General features: G+C 37.2%; 1 protein-coding gene across 1 annotated transcript in view; it reads left to right on the forward strand.

The window, feature by feature from the left end:
• The window catches only part of LOC102847390 (protein MEMO1-like), a 141954-nt gene that overhangs the window by 42458 nt on the left and 81069 nt on the right, over window positions 1-18427 (forward strand). Inside the window, exons 2-3 of the mRNA XM_006882401.1 lie at window positions 2935-3016; window positions 11413-11481. Of these exons, the coding sequence (XP_006882463.1) occupies window positions 2935-3016; window positions 11413-11481 (151 nt within the window). The remainder of the gene's footprint in view (window positions 1-2934; window positions 3017-11412; window positions 11482-18427) is intronic.

Below are 18427 nucleotides of genomic sequence, written 5' to 3' on the forward strand. Positions count from 1 at the left end.
GGGTAGAGAAAACAGTGCAACAATGAATGAATGAAAACCCAAAATTTCTGTAAATGTTCACTAAAACGAATAAAATTTAGTAATAGTAAAAAGAAAGAGTTACCTCTAAGAAAGGTATGTGATGAGATCAGTAGTATATACATAGTTGTTACAGTACTCATTTATTTTCTAATATTTAAACATGCATAAAAGTATATGGTAGGGGAAAAAAGTATATGGTAGAAGAAGAGGAGGTAAATAGTATTGACATCTTCTCAAGGAGCTTTACCATTAAAAGCAGAAGAAAAGACTTGGTGGTTGGAGGAAAATTTTTTCACATTACTATAGCATATCTGCATACTAATGATCAAGTAAAAAGGGATTAGTTATTTCAGCAACAGAGTAAGCAGGATAAAAGAATGTGCTAAAGTAATGTGTTCAGTTTTTGGTAGGAACAAAGACATTTTGTTGAAATAGAGAAAACAGAAAACGTACTGGAAAGATGAAGTAGTTCTCTTTGAATTTAGGGTGACCAATGTGCAGTTTTGTTTAGGACTGAAAAGTTTTTTAGAGTGCAGAGTGTTACTAAAACTGATGAAGTTCTGGGCAAACTGGGGAGAATTTGTTTTGGAAGAAGTGCAAACCAGGTGCTTCTTGGAGGCATACTTTGGGCATGTTGTCAGGGGGAGCTAGTCCTTGGAAAAGTAAAGGATTGGTGAACGAGAGGAAAAGCCTCAATGAAATGGATTGACACAGTGCCTATAACAGTGTTTTTGAGTGTATCAGCGATCATGATTGTGGTGCAGCATAGGGCAAGATTTTAATCTGTTGTTCCTAGGATCTCTATGAGTTGTTACTGACTCAGTGACACCTAATATGTTGTTGGTATTAGGTGCTGTGGAGTCAAATATGACTCATGGTGGCCCTGTGAACAAAAGATCTGAACCCTGTCCTATCATATGTCAACCTCACATTTCTTGAGCCCATTGCAGCAGTCACCATGTCAGTCCACCTGGTTGAAGGTCTTCCTCTCTTTTGCCGACCCTCCATCCTTTCCAGTTTCATATCCTTCTCCAAGGAATAGCTAATAACAACAGTTTTATTGATAAAATTAAAAAAACCCAAAAACTACCTGATAAGAGTGAGAAGAATAAGGAATTCTTGAGATTTAAGGTGATAGAGTTGTCCAAAGATTCTGTCCTAAATATGGGAAACCGATTGACTAGAGTGATGTGATTGGATTTTTGAGCCTTGCTCGAGAGATGTGAAAGTAATACTCGTGAGTTCTAAAAACTTAAATTCATTGCCTTTGAGTCAGAACTAACCCAAAGTGAATTTTTAGTGGCTCTAAATCTCAGTGGAGCAGAATGCTTATCTTTCTCCCACAGATCAGTCGTTGGATTCGAACTGCCTGCTTTCATTCAGATGGGCAATTCAGTTCCTTACCTGCTAGGCCACCAGAGCTTTCTAGTTAATATGATTGCATTTCTTTCCGATTCCATTCAACTATTGGGTAGAGGCATCAAGAGACGATGCTGAATTATTTTTAATTGGGGGTGGACTGTGATGAAAGGAATGAAGAGCAATCAGAGGAGTGAGGCTATTCAGAAAGAAGTAATTCTGGCTATGAAGTGTTGAGTCTTGAACTGGGTAAGAAGTGAAGAAAAGAGAGATGATGAAGGATAGTGAAAGAAATGGTGGGTCAGCAAACTTTTGGAAGTACATTTGAAAGAAGAGAAAGAACCTAAAAATTGAGAATTTTGAAATTATGTAGTTATTGGTAGTGGTTTATATAACATTATGGAAGTGGCAGGGGGCTGAAGTGAGTTGGAAGAAAAGGTTGTGCAGTGTAAGAGTGATTGCTTCCATGGGTTTCATTTTGATCATTAAGGCTGGTTTAGGTGCTCTTAACAAAATATTCACTTAGTTATTTTCTTCTGCTGTGCTTGTATTTGTCTGCTTCCTGCTTTTTTTTGTTTGTTTGTTTAAACACTGTTTCAGATTGTAGATGATGTCCCTGAACAGGAATGATGATAGATAGATAGATAGATAGATAGATAGATAGATAGATAGATAGATGGATAAAAGGAAATACTGTTTAATCATGACTATCTATGCCTTAATGAGCTCTGGTGACTTGATAGAAGAGTTGTGCTGTCAGCTCAGAGGCAGGCAGTTTGACTCCACCAGCTGCTGCAGTGGAGAAAGGCATTTTCCTTTCATGGGATTTTACAGCCTCTGAATACCTGATGGACAGTGAGATATGTCAGTCCCAACATGATGGCACATAACAACAATAATATAATTTGCTATCATATAGACTTTGTTGTTTTTGGTGTTGTGTACCATCAAGTCGCCTGTGACTCAAAGCAACCCTGTGGACAACAGCCCTAAACCGTGCTCTATATTGTGCCAGTCTTACTGTCTCTGACACACCTACCCCCATTATTGCAGTCATTGAATCAATCCATCTCATCAAGGGTCTTCCTCTTATGCTGTCCTTATACCCTCCCAAGCATGATGTCTTCAAGGACTCTTCCTATCATGCAACATGCCCAGAGTATGTCAGATGGAGCTTCAGAGCCTTGCCTCCAAGGAGCATTCTGGTTTCATCCTCTCTAGGATGAACCTGTTTGTTTTTTTAGCAGTCCATGGTATATTTCATACTCTTCTCCATCATCACAGTTCAAAGGTATCAATTCTCCTTCTATCCTCCCTAGTCATTGTCCAGCTCTCTGATGCATACCAAGTGATTGCAAAGACCATGACCTGTATCAGGCACATCTTAATCTCCATACTGACCTCATTGCAATACTTTGGAGAGATTTCTGACAGCACACTTTCCCAATGCAATTAATTTTTCTTATAGTTGGTAAATTTAAACATTAATATTCAAGTTGTTAATGCCATTGCATTGCTTTGCTGATATCATATTCCATATTTTTATTTTTGTAGGACCTCAGCTGAATGCACAGCTAGAAGGCTGGCTTTCACAAGTACAGTCTACAAAAAGACCTGCTAGAGCCATTATTGCACCGTAAGTTTTAAGAATCTTTTCTCATTGTTAAGAATCTCATTGTTGTTAGTAAAGAACGAGCATCCATAGGTTGAAATGAAAAGTAAAAAACAAGTGCTGTGTTGACCTGAGGAAATTATAGTCAGAATTTTAATTCCAGTGACTTTCACTTTAACAAAATAATAAATTATTACTTTATTTCCTCAGCTGAAATAATTTCAAAACTTATTTTTGATAAAAGATATTAAAGAAGATAGTTATTTAAATTAGGTAAAATTGATGATTTGAGTAATAATTGGTATTAAAAAGTTCCAGTCCAGAAACTCTAGGAACTTTAATAAATGTTGATAGTTGTAGTGAGGCTTCAGGCCTTTTGTTCATAGCATTTCTATGAGTCATACTCAGCTCAAAGGCAGTCAACAACAAAAACAACAACATGTGTTAAACATAACATGGTCCAACATGGAGCAGTAATCAAATGTTTGGAAGTGGGCATAGTTGCATTTTAAATGAGAAAATTCTGTGATTTTGCCTTTGGGTGTGTTGTGTATGAGTTCAGTTAGTTTTGATTTGGTTCCAGTACTAACTTTCAAAACACATTATTTTATCATAACATTTTTCTGAGAAGAGTAAAGGTTGTAGTTTATTCCATTTCTCTCAAAGTAGCATCTTCTTAAGTGACATCTGTTGAATTAATATTGGTGCCTTGATAATAATAATAGACAACTATTTATAATGAATATGTAGACTAAATGAATAAATATACCTAAAGAGATAAGCGCAAGGTTGATACATAAGCATATCATAGATGCTAGCTGGTTTATTTATCAAATATTTTGGTAAAAATTTCATTGGCGTGATCTCACTAAATTCTGGAACTTGAGTCCATCACTTAGAAGCTATGTGATGTGCAAGATATATTTAATCTGTCATGCCTTTATAGCTTCACTGGTAAAATTGGAGTAGTAACTTCTTACATTTTTTTTTTTGTTTTGAAGGATTAAATAAGCAAATCTGTATACAATATTTAATGCAGTGCTATGATATTATGGATTTAATCATTCAGCAAATAATATACCTGATTAAATGCCAGTTGCTCTTCTTCATGCTGCTTTTTTAATCAAAATTCCTACTGTGATGTTGTGGTTATTGGTATATTCCATCAAGTCAACTCTAACGATGACTGTGAACAACAAATCTGAACCTTGCCCTATTTTGCTCCATCTTCACCGTCTCTGACATGCCCGAGCCCATTGTTAGAGTCACTGTGTCAGTTCAGCTTGTGGAGGATCTTCTCTTTTTCTGACTCTCCACCTTTTCCAGCATATCATTTCTAGAAGATTGGCCCGTCCTAACAGCATGTCCCAAAGTATGTGAGATTGATTTTCACCGTCCTTTCCTCTGAGGGGCATTGTGGTTTCATTTTCTCCGAGACAGACTTTTCACCCCCTTCTTTTTTTTTTCTTTTGGCATTCTATGGGATAGCCAGTACTTTTCTCTAACACTACAATTCTAAGTCACTGATTCTTCTTTCATCTTTATTCATTGTACAACTTTCAGATGCATAGGAAGTGATTGAAAATACCATTGGTTAGATCACATGCCCTTAATCTTTAAACTGACATCCTTGCTCATTAGCACTTTGGAGAGGTCTTTGACAACAGTATTTCCCAATGGAAAATGTATGTTGATTTCCTGAATGCTGCTACTGTGGATGTTGGTTGTGCATTCATGGGAAATGAAATATTGACAATTTCTATTTTTTCTCCATCTATCATGGTGGTTTCTGTTGGTCAAGTGGTGAGGATTTTTGGTTTCTTGATATTGAGATATAATCCATAAGAAAGGCTGTAGTCTTTGATCTTCTTCAGTCAGTGCTTCAAGGCTTCTTCATATTTTGCAAGCAGAGTTTTGTCATCAGCATAATGCAGATTATAGTTGAGTCTTCACCCAGTCTTGAGGCCAAATTAGTCTTTATATAGTCCACTCTGGATAGTATCTCATCACTCACACATGGTCCTTTAGGTTGGCCCTTGAAATGTTCTTTTTGAATACAAATGTAGCACTCTTTTTCTTCAATTTGTCATTCCTGGCATAATAGATCATATGATTGTCTGGTTCCGAGTAGTCAATACCAGTCCGTCATGGCTTAGGATGCCTAGGATGTTGCTTTTTATGTATTCATTTTAAATTTTTTTTTTTTTACAAGCAGGAGGGGAAGGCCCTCTATGAGGTGGATTGATTCAGTGACTGGGGTAATCGGGATGGGTGTGTCGGAGGCAATGAGATTAGCACAGGATAGAGCAGGGTTTAGTGCTGTTGTACATAGGGTCGCTATGAGTCACAAACGACTCAACGGCACATAACAACAACAGCAACAGTTCTTCTAGGTTTATACTTATGTACATTCTATGTTCCAGTTTTTAGTAGATGTTTGCATTTGTTTCCCCTCATGTTTTAATGTCTTTCAATCTGAAGGATTCAACTTATGGTACTATATTGAACTACTACTCTGATAGTATTTGCGTTTTAGTACTTGAGGAAAAATGTGGTAAGAAATAGAAATATATTCTGTATTATGTTCTTACAGGTACCAAGAATAATAAGGTAGAAAAAGGAGAGAGAATAACAGTAAGGGTAGGATGTTATTCTTTTATTCTTGATGGATAATAAAGTAAGACCTGATTATGCAACACTTGAGCCTGAGTGGTACATGAGAGAGAGCAATATTATGCAGACAACTGGGGAAAGAGGGCTTCAGACTGAGTAATGGCAAACATAAAGGCAAAAAATATGCTTGTTGTATTTGGGGGAAAGCCAGGAAGCCAGTGGATAGAGTGGCATTTAAAAGAAGTAGGAGATATTGGCAGTTGGAGGCTAGATCATGAAGGAGGTCACTGTAAAGTCTACTATGTATTTTGACATGACAAACCATGAGACATTTAAAGCAGAAGAGTGACATGATGCTGTTTAGGCTTTAAAAAAAATTACCCTGGTGCTGTGTGAACATTATAATACGTGGGAACACAGAGTCCAGTTTAAGAGGCTTATTTGAATAGCTTAGAAAAGAGATTACATGGTGGCTTGGGGTTGGGGATAGAAATAGGGTGATGAGAAGCAGTGTGTTAGAGATATATTTCAAAGGCAGAACTGACAAGATTGATGAAGAGTCAAAGATAATTTAAATTTTGACCAGAGTAACTGGAAGAATAGAGTTGCTTTTATACTGATAAGGAGATGTAGTGGAGGTCTAAAGTAGATTTAGAGGATTTTAGGTAAAGTCTGGGTTGGTTTTGACAGTGTTATTGTAGAGATGCTTATTAGATATCCAAGTAGTTTGTTGTTGTTATGTGCTGTCGAGTCACTTGCGACTCATAGCGACCCTATGTACAGCAGCCCTAAACTCTTGTCTGTCCTGTGCCAATCGCGCTGTCTCTGACACTCCCATCCCAGTTACCCCAGTCACTGAATAAATCCACCTCATAGAGGGCCTTCCCCTCCTGCACTGTCCCTCCACCCTCCCAAGCATGATGTCCTTTTCCAAGGACCGGTCTCTCCCTACAACATGTCCAAAGTATGTTAGATGGAGCCTCAGAATCCAAGTAGAGGTTTCGTATATATAGGTCATCACATGTATAAGTTCTGTGTACAAGGAAGAAAGGCCAGGCTTGAGATAGAAATACAGGTTTTACTGGTTTATTGGTCTACATACAGATACATTGTATCATGTAGAAGTGATACCTGTTCCAGAAGCTAAAATAAATTTAGAAAAAGGAAGAGATTCTTTAGAGGCTAGGATGAAGAGGAGCATTTGCAAAGGAAGTTAATTATGAAAGAAGGAGCTAGTATAGAAGGAAGAAAACCAAGAGTGTTTCCAAGAGGCCATAGAGAAAATTAGGTCAATGGGGAGAAAATGATTGTGTCATTTGCTTCCTGTTGGTCAAAGAAAGACTGTGAATTGATAATTGAATTTTGCAGTATGGAGATCACTGATCTTGATAAGCACAGTTTCTGTGAGGTGGTTGTAATGAAAACGTGTGGTTAAGAGAGAATGAGAGGAGAAGAGAATGAAGAACAGCAAGAGTTGGTGTTTTATTGCTGCCAGTGAGTCATCCTTTATTTATTTTTTAATTTGAATGTAAGTTTACAAATATGTTAGATATTGCAAGAAGCTCTACTGCAATCCCAAAGGCACACAGTTCGAGGCCATCAGCTGCTCCTCAAGAGAAGGATGGGCTGTCTTCTCCCATGTGATTAACTCTCTGAAAATCTGCTGAGGGCCAGCTATGCATCGATTCCAACTCTATGGCACACAACAACAACAGCGCCTTTTAATATCATTATGTATCTGGACTAGGAGTAAGGATGCCATGTATGTTTGAGACATTCTGATAGAGCCAGGTAGACTAAATGGTTTTAAAGGTACACATGAGTAGGCAAGATATCATATTTCTGATGTGATTAAAAATAAAACTGAAACTCAGTGCTTTTGTGTTGTTCTGACTTATAATGTACCCTCCATTGGATTTTCAAAGCTGTAAATCGCAGTGAAAGTAGACTGCCCGGTTGTTGATGGGGTAGCAGAACAAAGAGAACCAGAAATATTAAGATCTGAAGTAGGTATTAGGAGTCTGAGACATCACTATTAGAGTCTGAGGCACCAGGTTGATCAAGACATAATGGGATAAAAATCAGATCTGATAAAGGTAGTAAAGGTAGTGTTCATATTAGTATAGCATGACAGCAGAATTGAGTGTGCCAAACCAAACAAAGAAAAATCAAGTCAAACCTACTGCTTTTGAGTTTATTTGGCTCAAAGCAGCCTCTATTGAGTGTATAGATTTTAAATCTTCACAGGAAGAGATTGCCTGTTCTTCTCCTGTGGAGCACCTAGTAGATTTGAACTGCTTGCAGCACAACACAGAACAGATTATGTCAACATAGTGCCATAAATAAAAGAAGTATTCTTATTTTCTTCCACTTCCTAAACAACATGCCTCTGGAAACTCTATAAACTTTGATAAATGTTGATAGTTGTAGAGGGGCTTCAAGCCTTTTGTTCATAGGGTCGCTATGAGTCATGCTTGACTCGACGGCAATCAGCAACAACAACAACAATCAGAATAGGGTTGTGAGAATATTATTATATTGAATTAATTGAATAGGTTCCCTTGACAGAGGTAGAAGAATAAACGAACTCATTGTTGTTAAGTTGAAACCAACTAATACTTGACCCACTAGTGGGTTTTTTGGAGGCTTTACATCACACAGGAGGAGATAACTAATCTTTCTCTCATATAGCTGCCGGTAGATTTGCTCCAGATTGCCATCTTTGGGTTAGTAGTGTAACTCTCTATGGATTAGGCTGCCAGAACTCCCTATGAGAACAGAAGAACTGCCATTTATCTGACCACTGCAGTCTTTAGTGATTTAATCATGTTTTTTAGTGTATGTGTCACATGGTTTAGCGCCTATTTAAATGTATCACTCACTTGTATTGCTGTTAATTATGTATGTGAATGTATTTCTTTATTAATGTTTTGAAGTAAGTTGAGGTGAAGACTGTTAAAAAATATAGCTCTACTGTGTTATGATGAATATACAACAATGCATATATTTAAAGTATATTTTGACATATGTGAGTCTGTCACTGTAGATAAAGTAATGGGATATATTTATCAACTCTAAAATTTCTAAAATATGCACTTGCATTGTTCTTTTATTCTACACCTCTCTATGCCTCCTTCTTGTGTCACTGTGGATTAATTGGCATTTTCTAGAGTTTCATGTAAAGGGAATCATTGCATAAGCTCTTTTTGTTTGATTTCTTTAATTGAGGAGAGTTTGATTTTTTGGGGTGTGACAGTAGTCAATTACTTTATTACTGAGAAATACTGTATAAATACTTAACAATTTGTGTATTATTTCTATTATTGATGGTTATATGGTTGCTTACTTTTTTTGGCTATTACATATAAATCTAGTAGGAACATTTAAGTATACATTTTGGACATAAACAACAACACTGCTTAGGACTGTTTCTTAGTTGTCTAATGTTGCAGTAATAGATGTCCCAAGTGGCTGGCTCAACCAAATAAACATTTATTCTCTTGCATTTTAAGAGTCTAAAGTCCAAATTTAGGATGTCACCCGTAGAGAAAGACACCTCTCTTTTGATTGTGGAGGAGAGTCTTCTTTTTGTTTAGCTATAGGTCCAGTGTTCCAGTGTTGCCTGGAGACCTCTAAGTATTCTTGGCCTTCCCTGGTATCAAGGAGCTATATTTCTCTGGGGTCCGAGTTCATAAAGACACACTTGATCGCTTGGTGATTACTTCTAGAGGGTAGTAAGGTTCCTCCTTATTTTTCCTCCACTTTTATCTCTAGTGAGATAAAAGGTATTACAAACCACATCCGAGAACTTCCCTTACATCCAGCTAATGCTGGATGGGGTGAGGAAATGTTACATTCCACTTTTAATAATCCTACAACTATTTGATTTAATGGATCTTGAGGGATCATTATGGATCATTACTTAGCCTCCACATTTTGTCATTATATAGATGATACATAATTTTGAGGGACACACTTCAATCCATGACAGAATAGAATGGTAAGGTGTATGCTTAACATTTTAAGAAATGGCCTGTTTTCAAAAATAGTACTATTTTCTGTTTCTACGCTATATGATGTCTGGTGGTTTAATGGTAAGGAGGTGCACATGGTTTGAATACACCAGCTGTACCATTGGAGAAAGATGGGTAATCTTCTTGGTGCAATTTACTGCATCTGAAAATCCACAGAAGGGTCCTCTGTAAGTTGATCCCACCTCTACAGCACACAGCAACAACATTGTGTGATTGAGAGCTTTGGTGGCCTAATGGTAAAGTGATGCACTGCCAACCCAAAGGCATATAATTCTAATCCACTGACTGGTCTGTGAGAGAAAAATGGTCATTCTCCTCTCATGTGATTTATAGTCTTGGAAAATTCACTAGCTAGTCAGCTGTGGGTCCACTCTGACTCAGTGGCACAGAGTAACAACAAAACATTGAGTATTTCAGGTCTTCATTCTTTAATTTTAGACATTCTAGTGGATGTGTAAATTATTATACTTTTAATTTGCATTTCCCTTAAAATAATGTTGACCATCCCTTCATATGATTATTTGCCATCACAATTTATACTCCCTTGAAGTCTCTGTTCACATATGTTATCAAATTTTTAAATATTGGGGTTTATTGAATTTTGAGAGTTCTTACATAATTTTTAACAGATACATGCTTTATAAATGTTTTCTCACAGTCCATGTTTTGTTTTTTCAGTATACTGAGCATCTCTTAGGAATAACCATCAAAGGAAATGTCTCTCTAAATTTATGAAAATATAGTGAGTCAAGAAAGAAAAATGAAATCAGCAAACAAAAGTTAATGTATCGGTGATACTCAAACAACAAAATACTGAGATAGAAATGATGAAACAAAGGACAGAGTAGAAGAGAGAGAAAATGAAAGAGTAAGACATAGTAGTCCAGATTAGCTGCTGTTCCACCAAAGATGCAGAAGGAAGTGAGTTGTTTTAAGTTTGATCTGACTTTATTTCTTTTTGGTTTAATTCTTTAATAATCTGTCAGTGTTACTGAGGAAGAGTATGTAAAATTAATATATTTTTAATGTTACATTAGCAATTTCAGATTAGCTAGAGATTTCAGCTTTGTCTTTCTGATTAAAATAACTTCCAAATAATTCTCAAGTATAAAATTGGAGAACACAATGCAGAAAGTATATATTCCCTACAACCTCCTTGGAAAGGGATATCATGCTTGGAAAGATGGGAGGGTCAGTGAAGGAAAGGAAGACCCTCAAATGTGATGGATTGTCTTGGTGTCTCTAGCTATGTGCTCTAGTGCCAAAGTGGGTGAGGATAGGTCAGGATGCAGGCTGCCTGTTCATAGAGTGGCTATGAGTTGTACTCAGCTCGATGGCTCCTAGCAACAGCAACAACAACAGTAATAATATCAGCTTCCAAAAGCTGCATCACTGTCTTTGTTGTCTTTTATATATATATATATTATTTTTTATTGGGAAAAACATATTGGGGGTACAAGGAGATGAGCGTTTGGGGCAGAAGGGTGAGGATGGGCCAGGATGCAGTTGCAGAGCTGCACAGTTTGGTCGGTGGGGGGAGCAGGTGAAGGAAATGATGAGGGTCCAGTGGGGACCAGATGCTACAGAGGAATGACAAGTATTTTCCAATAGTAATTAAGCCAACTGTCTTATTGATTTGGGCTTTGTTGTCTTTTGATCTATGTGTTTGATCTGTTATGTTTGCTGTAAGTACCTTTCTTTCAGAAAGTTTTTCCCCAGAATACCTTGGTCCTTAATCTGATGATTAAATTTTAATAAACTTTTCTTTTGTAGCCATGCAGGATATACGTACTGTGGGTCTTGTGCTGCCCATGCTTACAAACAAGTGGATCCATCAATTACGTAAGTAATACATTTAAGTATTTTTTAATAGGAAAAAGTTTAGTACTTAATGGATATAAATACTGCTTTTCTTTTCCTTGTTTCTCATTGTTACTATGTACTAGATTTCATTTGGAATTTGTAATTAGATTTTTGTCACTTTTAAGGAATCAATTTTTATAAAGATGGTTGTAAGACTTAATTAGGAAAAGCTTTAATACTGTTTTCCTTATCAGAACATGTATTATTTATTTGATAAAATGTTTATCAACATTGTGTGGTTGATAAAATGTTTAGTTCAGGAAATATTAAAAAGGTTCAATTTTTTTTCTAAAAAAAGTTTAAATACTTTTGTTCAATTTTCCCAACAAAAGAGATGACTGACAATTTTAAAGATTAATTATTTTGAAGTTGAAAATTCTATATTGTACTTACTAAGTTATAGACAGTGCAAGAATTTCTCATTGACAAAGTTCCTGGAAATATTTTAGAATCTGGCAATGAATTTAATAAGGTTTTGAAACAAATTCTGATAATTCAATGATACCTCAGAAGTTGAGCTTAAAATTCCTCACCTGGGAAATTGAAGGTGATTGAGTAATATACTTCTCTCTAAATTGAGAAACTTTTGAAGGGTGACAGAAGAAGAATTGATGCCTTTGAGCTGTGGTGTTGGAGGAGAGTACCAAAAATCCTATGCATAGCCAAAAGAATGAAGAGAGTTCTCTTGGAGATAAAAAGTGTGGTCAGAATGCTACTTAGAGGCAAAGATGACAAAGTTTCATTGAACATACTTGGCATATTTCCAGGAGAATCTATTAGAGAGGGATATCATGCTTGGGAAGGTGGACAGTCAGTAGAAGAGAGGAAGATCCTTGATGAGATGAATTAACACAATGTAGTAACAGGGTCAAATGTGTCAGAGATGATGAGGGTGGCACAGGTTAGAACAGAGTTCAGATCTCTTGTTCAGGGGGTCACTATAAGTTGTACTCTATTTGTTAGCACCTAACAACTACAACAACAACTGGAAGAAGTCGAGTTTATTACTTGGCTTGCTGACTAGTATTTAATTTCAGGATATGGTTTGTATTGTCAGAAGAAATACATTGTATGGAAGATAAAAATGATCTTTTTTAAAAAATTATTTTGTTAGATGTTGACTGTTAGGAGATGTTACATGCTGACCTGTTAGGCAAGGCTGTAGTAGTAGGCAATGTGAAAGAGTTATTTAAAAGAACAGTCGACCCTCTATGAGGTAGATTGATTCAGTGACTGGGGTAATTGGGGTGGGTGTGTCAGAGACAGTGAGATTGGCACAAGACAGAGCAGAGTTTAGGGCTGTTGTATATAGGGTTGCTATGAGTCGCAGGCGACTTGACGGCACATAACAACAACAAGAACAAGAACAAGGTATTTGTTGAACATTTTTAGACCAGAAAGTTGCTCCTCTTGGATTTTCCAAAATGTTCTTTGCACAATGTGTGTCATACTTTTTAAAAAAAATTATTCTTAGCATGTTTTTAATAATGAATACAATATAATATTGTCCAGTTAATGAGATTTTGGTAGCTATCCCTTGTTTATGATGTTTGAAGAGATCTTTTTGCAAGGTTTTTGGAGCATAGGTAATACGCAGTATTAACTAATTGAATAAGAGCGAACAAAATTAGATTGGAAAAATTTTATGAAGCTACATTTATTTGACCCTGGACTCATAAGCCTGCTGTAATTAAGATTAATTTTTAGAACTGCTTTCCATAAACCTTTCAGTATTTAATAGCATTTTTATTAATCATATGTGTTGAAGGAATACTTCAGGATTAAGTTTGGTTCAGGAATCTGTAGAAGTGGAAAGGTGGAGAGAATGAAAGGAAAAGTAGGAGGGAGGGAAGAAAGAAAGGGAAAGGAAAACTAAGAGGAAAAAGATAAAGGAAATTGGTGAATAGGTGATTACCTGTTTTAACATGTCTTTGGTGGTTAATTCATAATGTACTTATTCCTCATTTATTGATTGGCCCATCTTTTGATATTTCACATTTACAACAACTTTAAGATATTCTTAGTTAGCTCTTTCAGTGGTTCGGTTTCCATGGAGAACTGTGGCCAGACCCAAGGTACTTTGGTGGGCTACCTTGAATTATTTTTGAGAGCCCTTCAAATGACTGGACAAGTGAAGGATGGTGCATGACCTGCTGTGAAGCACCTTTTCCTACTTGCCCTTGATGTCTTGGTTTGTTCCCAGAGGGTACAGGGTAATTGTGTCATGATTTGAGATTGAAGGTGGCTGGGGTAGTTTAACTGAGGGCTCAGAGATAAAAGAGACGCTGGAAGAAAGGTAGAAGGTAGAGCATCATCTGAGGCTGCAGAGCCAAGGTGGATAAAGGACAAGCAGGATTGCTGCCTGACCATCACTACTCTAACCTTCACAGGCTTTTGGTGGAGTGAGAAGGGGGCATATACCACATACTTCTCAAGTGTGCTTGAGGATGCCTGATCAGCAGAGAATGACCTGGTAGAATACTGGCAGTGAGGACAAGACATAGCTTCTGACTCTCGCTTAATTTGAGCATTTAGGGAGCTCTGTTGGCAAAGTGGTAACAAGCTGCACTGTAGTCCCAAGGTACATGGTTTGAATCCACCAGCTGCTCCATAGGCGTCTTGCTCCTATGTAATTTATTGTCTCTGAAAACCTGCTGGAGGGGCAGCTGTGAGTCTGCTTTAACTCATTAGTACTTGGTAGCAACACGTGTGAAAATAAGAGTTGACTCTCTTGCAAGTAGCCATCTCTGTGGATTGCAGTTTCTTGAGAGGGATGGTACCATATGAAGTACATATTTTTTACAAGAGAAGATTACATTCTCTACTAGGAGCTTCCATTTTTACTCTCTACTAATTCTCTATATTAAAGTAAAAATGATCTTTAAAAACTACAAGTTATATCACTTTTTGTGCTTTTAAGTTGTATAATACAAATAAGATTTTAAGAAGACATTATAAAACATGCTGTGGTGGCCTAGTGGCAAAAAGCTGCACTGCAGTCCCAAAAGTGCGTGGTTTGAATCCACCAGATTCTCTGCTGGAGGAAGAGGGACAATTTCCTCCTGTACCTGTCAGATCTGATTTGACAGTACATGCACAAAAATTAATAAAATAAAATTAAATTAAAAAGAAGACATTATAATAGTGGGGAAAAAACCCCCCATGTACAAAATATGCTGCCATGTTGTTGTTAGGTTCCATCAAGATGAGTATGACTCATAGTGATCCTGTGAACAACAAATCTGAACCCTGTCCTTTCTTGTGCCATTCTTGGAATCTCTGACACATTTGAGCCCATTCTGCAGTCACTGTACCAGTCTACGTAGTTGAAGGTCTTCTTCTCCTTTGTATCTTTCAGCCTTCCCAAGCATATGTCCCTTTCCAAGGAATAGCCTCTCCTAGCAACATGCTCAGAGTATGTGAGCTGAAGCATCAGCTTCTTTGCTTCCAAGGATCACACTGTCTGCACCTTCTCCAAGACTTACAAATTTGTTCTTTTGGCAGTCCATGGAATATTCAATACTCTTCTTTAGCACTATATTTCAGAGTCATCTTTTTTTTCTTCTGTCATTCTTATTCATTGTCCAGCTCTCAGCAGCATAGCAGGTGATTGAAAAGACCATGGCTGCCTGAATCAAGCACACCTAAGTCCTCAAACTAACATTATTGCTCCTCATTTTCCAGTGCAATACATTTCCTGATCTGACGGCTGGTACCAAGTGTATTGATTGTGGGTCCAAGTAAGATGAAGTTATTAACAGTTAAATCTTTTCTCCATCTATAGGTCCACCCTATAGGTCCAGTGATGAGAATTTTTGTTTTCTTGACATTGAGATGCAATCCATATTCAAGATTGTAGTCTTTGATCTTCAGCAAGTGCTTAAAGTCCTCACTTTAAGCAAGCAAGGTTGTGTCATCTGCATAATGAAGATTATTGATGAGTCTTCCTCTGATCTTGATGCCACATTATTCTTAATGAGTCTAGCTTCTTGAATGTTTGATCATGAACGCTATCATACTGGCTGGCAATTTTGTTTTTCAAATTGTAATTAGGTTAAGTTTCACAGAACAAATCTTTCCCTTTCAGTAGATCTTAAACATTTTATTTCTTGCAATTGATTAGATGGCATGAGCCATCTAATATTATGTTACCTGACTCCCTGACCCAATTTTTCCTGTTTCTGCTTCTCTTAAGTTATCTTTCCTGGCATCTAAACCTGGACTTAGGGCATATGCTGCCCCTTTACATTCAAGTGGTTGTTGATCTAAGGAGTACTCATATTAAGTACTGCTGTCCCTCTTATAAACTTGACTAATTTTGGTGAAAATTGCTTTGGAGGTAAACTCAGTCACAGGCCTGACTGTGGCTAATGGCCTTGTCTCAGGGGTTCCTACCAGTCTCTATTAGACTAGTAAGCCTGGCCTTTGTGTGTTATTTTTAGTCTTGTTTTTTATTCTTCTCCCACTCTATCTTTTATTATGAATACTTTCAGAATAGTCAGCAGTGGTAGTGGATTCCATCTGTTTTTCTGGTCTCAACATTTGGAAGCTGAGGTTTTCCTGGTCTCTCAATCTTTTGAACTAGTTTGTTTCCATATATCCTTGATTTTCTTCTTTTCCTTTTGTGCTAGATAAGGCGAAACTAGTAGTTTCCCTTGTGTTTTTCCAGTGTCTTCCTTTGCCATGTTGACCTCCCCCTTGTTGTGATGTTTTACCACTCACTCAAATTAGTGTGATCTAACCTCTAGTTAGTGATTTGTCCTTCATTCTGCTCCCACCTCTATGGGAGCTGTGGTAGTGTAGTCTGTAGGGAGCTGTACTGTTAATCTAAAGGCCAGGGTTAATTTGGGGTGCTAACTGGAGCACCTCAGCAGCATGCAAAGGGAGTTACTTTCATATCTGTATATCAAATAAATATCAACATATCATTTGACATCTTATTACACAAAACATACTGTGAACATTGTGATGTGTATATCTATTTCACAAGTTAGCATCCCATATTAATAGTTTAAAAATCTTTTCCCTATTACTCAGACTTTAATTAGCAGGCCAGAATCAGTGTTATTCCGTGGGGGATATCTGAAGTGCAGACCATGCTAGATGAAACTGTCATGGGGGATAATGGAATTTTTGTGCCGTGTTTTAGTTGAAATTTGTTTTATGAAAATATCGCTGTAGTTGTTATAACTAACAGCTGTAGTTTTTATAACAACAAATACAATTTTCTAAGTAAGGCCAAAACACTATGATGATTTACTTTTTCAGTATTCCAATATACAACAATTAGCACTGTCATTTTTATCTAATTAGAGTGATTTACATGATACTGTCTGATCATGCTACGAGCACACAGGCTGTTATTAGTATTCATATAGTTTAAAATGTCTCAAATAAATTGAATGAGCTGCAGGTTTTCTTGTATTATTCTAACCCTGTTGATTAGGACATTTTTCTATACACTGCCCTTCTTGTTGGTTTTTTGATGACACCAATAATGTGGTCTTCCTTAAAGCTTTTATAGATACTATTTTGTTGCTTCTGATGTTTTTATAGGTGCTGATTCTGCCAGATTTTCCTATATTTTAACTATTATATTATGATAAAACAGTATTTAAGAGCCTATTTCAGTAACTTTTTAATTTTTTCAAATTTTTAAGATTATTTGATCATTTATGCATATATTCTTCCCTCTTCCCCTTGTAAGATTGTTAATTGTCATACACATGGTTTCTTGTTTTCCATTCCTTTCTGAATGTCCTTTCTTTTCACCCATTCCAGTGCAATAGTCATTATCTATCCATTCTTTTCCCACTTCGCCCTTTCCCCACTGGTCTCGATCCTGCTGTTACAGTAATGAGTTTATACAGTATTTGTCCCTTTGTGACTGAGATATTTTACTCAGCATACTGTCTTCCACATTGTAGAGTGTTTTACAAGTCCATTATTTTTTATTCTGTTGTGTGAATGTACCATTGTTTATCTGTTTACTTATTGATGGGCATCTGGGCTGTTTCCATTTCTTTGCTCTTGTGCTGTCATAAACATAGATGTGCATGTATCTGTGTTAAAGCTCTAATTTCTTTGGGGTATATCCAATTTGTAGGATTGTTGTTGTTGTTGTTGTTATGTGCCGTCGAGTCAATTGCAACTCATTGCGACCCTATGTACAAGAGCTCTAAATGCTGTTCTATCCAGTGCCAAAATAGCCATCTCAAATGCACTTATTCCCACCTCTCCAGTCACAGAATCTATCCGTCTCATCAAAGTTCTTCCTCTTCTTTGCTGCCCTTCCACTCTGCCAAACATGATGTCCCTCTCAAAGGACAAGTCCCTCCTTGCAACATGCCCGAAGTATGTCAGAGGAAGCTTCAGAATCCTTGACTCCAAGGAGCATTCCGACTTCACCTTCTGCAGGACAAATCTGTTTGTTCTCCTAGCAGTCCATGGTATATTCAACACTCGTCTCCAGCACCACAGCTCAAAGGCATCAATTCTCTTTCTATCCACCCTATTCACTGTCTCTCTGATGCATAGCATGTAAGACTATAGCCTGGATCAGGTGCACCTTAGTCTCCAACCTGACATCATTGCTCTTCAGTACTCTTGAGAGGTCCTCACAGCTGACTTTCCCAATGCAATTCATCTCTTGATTTCCTGGCTGCTGTTACCAAAAGTATTGATTGTGGAGCCAAGTAAACTAAAACTGTTAATTATGTCAGTCTCTTCACCATCCATACTAATGCTGCCAATTGGCCCAGTGGTGAGAATCTTTGTTTTCTTGATGTTGAGCTTCAGTCCATATAGGAGGCTGCAGTCCTTGATCTTCTGCAGCAAGTGCTTCAGGTCCTCCTTCCTCAGTTTCAGCAAGCAGGTTTTTGATGACTCTTCCACCAGTCCTGATGCTACAATTCTCTTCGTATAG

Source organism: Elephantulus edwardii, unplaced genomic scaffold, assembly GCF_000299155.1.
Source record: "Elephantulus edwardii isolate Elephantulus edwardi_28Jun2011 unplaced genomic scaffold, EleEdw1.0 scaffold00019, whole genome shotgun sequence".
Lineage (NCBI taxonomy): Eukaryota > Metazoa > Chordata > Mammalia > Macroscelidea > Macroscelididae > Elephantulus > Elephantulus edwardii.